The sequence below is a fragment of the Poromitra crassiceps genome (genome assembly GCF_964638095.1).
Source record: "Poromitra crassiceps genome assembly, chromosome: 20".
Lineage (NCBI taxonomy): Eukaryota > Metazoa > Chordata > Actinopteri > Beryciformes > Melamphaidae > Poromitra > Poromitra crassiceps.
In genome coordinates, this window is record NC_139637.1 from 8,717,178 (window position 1) to 8,718,169 (window position 992).

Consider the following 992-nt stretch of genomic DNA (forward strand, 5'->3'; position numbering starts at 1 on the left):
TTAAATGACAATTATATGGTCGATTCATAGTATAGGACGAATCAGCGTGACGTCACTTGCCACCCAGAAATGCGGAACCCCACAGCAGTTAATAGTATGAGTTGTGCCAAACAAACGTTAAAGGAACACTCCGCCCATTTTCAACCAGCTTTGTATCATTAGAACATCAGTAGTATATCAGAAAACTGTAAACGGTTTTGAAGTCTGTCATTTAATTTGACAGTTATTGAGTGTTAAAGTGTGGACCAGTGACATCACTGGTCCACACTAACTCAAATTAATTACTCATGAACTCAAATCAACTCTCAATAACTGTCAAACTATTCATCATTTATCTAGTTTGACAGTTATTGAGAGTTGATTTGAGTTAATGAGTTATTAACCTTGCACCCATAATCATTTCAGCCGGGCTTCAAAAATAAGGTGGATAAAAAGTAAAAATGTAAAAAAAAAAAAGTGAAACAACAACAACAACACTGGCAGGTGTTGGACGGCAGGCGGACAGGAGAGACATCGCCGCCCTCTGGGATACCAATCAACCAGCCAGACAACCAACCAACCAACCACACAGCGAGCCAGTCAGCCAATCAGTAGGTCAGTCAGGCGGGCAGAGAGTCAGACAAAACCCAAAACAAAGATGGCCACCACCACAGGAAGCCGCGTTTTGGAACGGTTTGGTGTTTTTTGATTGAGTTAGCGGGACAGGAAGGAAGGAGCAAGAGACACAGAGGGACAAGTGTTACCAAAGGTTACCATGGTTCACCAAACGTTACCAAGGGTTACCATTCATTACCAATATGTTTACCAACAATTACCATGGCTTACCATTGATAGCCAAGGATTACCATGGTTACAGAGTGACAACATTAAGAGCAGAGTTAAAAGGAAGGTTAGGTTTTGGATATACAGCCGCTAGTTGAAATGAACAGCAACGTTTAAGTTTAATGGTGAGAAATGAGTTGTGTTATTGCAAATGTCTCTTACGGTTTACT

General features: G+C 41.0%; 1 protein-coding gene across 1 annotated transcript in view; it reads right to left on the reverse strand.

Moving 5' to 3' along the window:
- Nucleotides 1-756, reverse strand: part of LOC310794834 (protein NLRC3-like) — a gene marked incomplete at its 5' end in the record, with an annotated part of 45,995 nt that extends 45,239 nt beyond the window's left edge. Inside the window, one exon of the mRNA XM_083656887.1 lies at nucleotides 744-756. Coding sequence (XP_083513013.1) covers nucleotides 744-756 — 13 coding nt within the window. The remainder of the gene's footprint in view (nucleotides 1-743) is intronic.
- Between the last annotated feature and the right edge of the window lie 236 nt (nucleotides 757-992).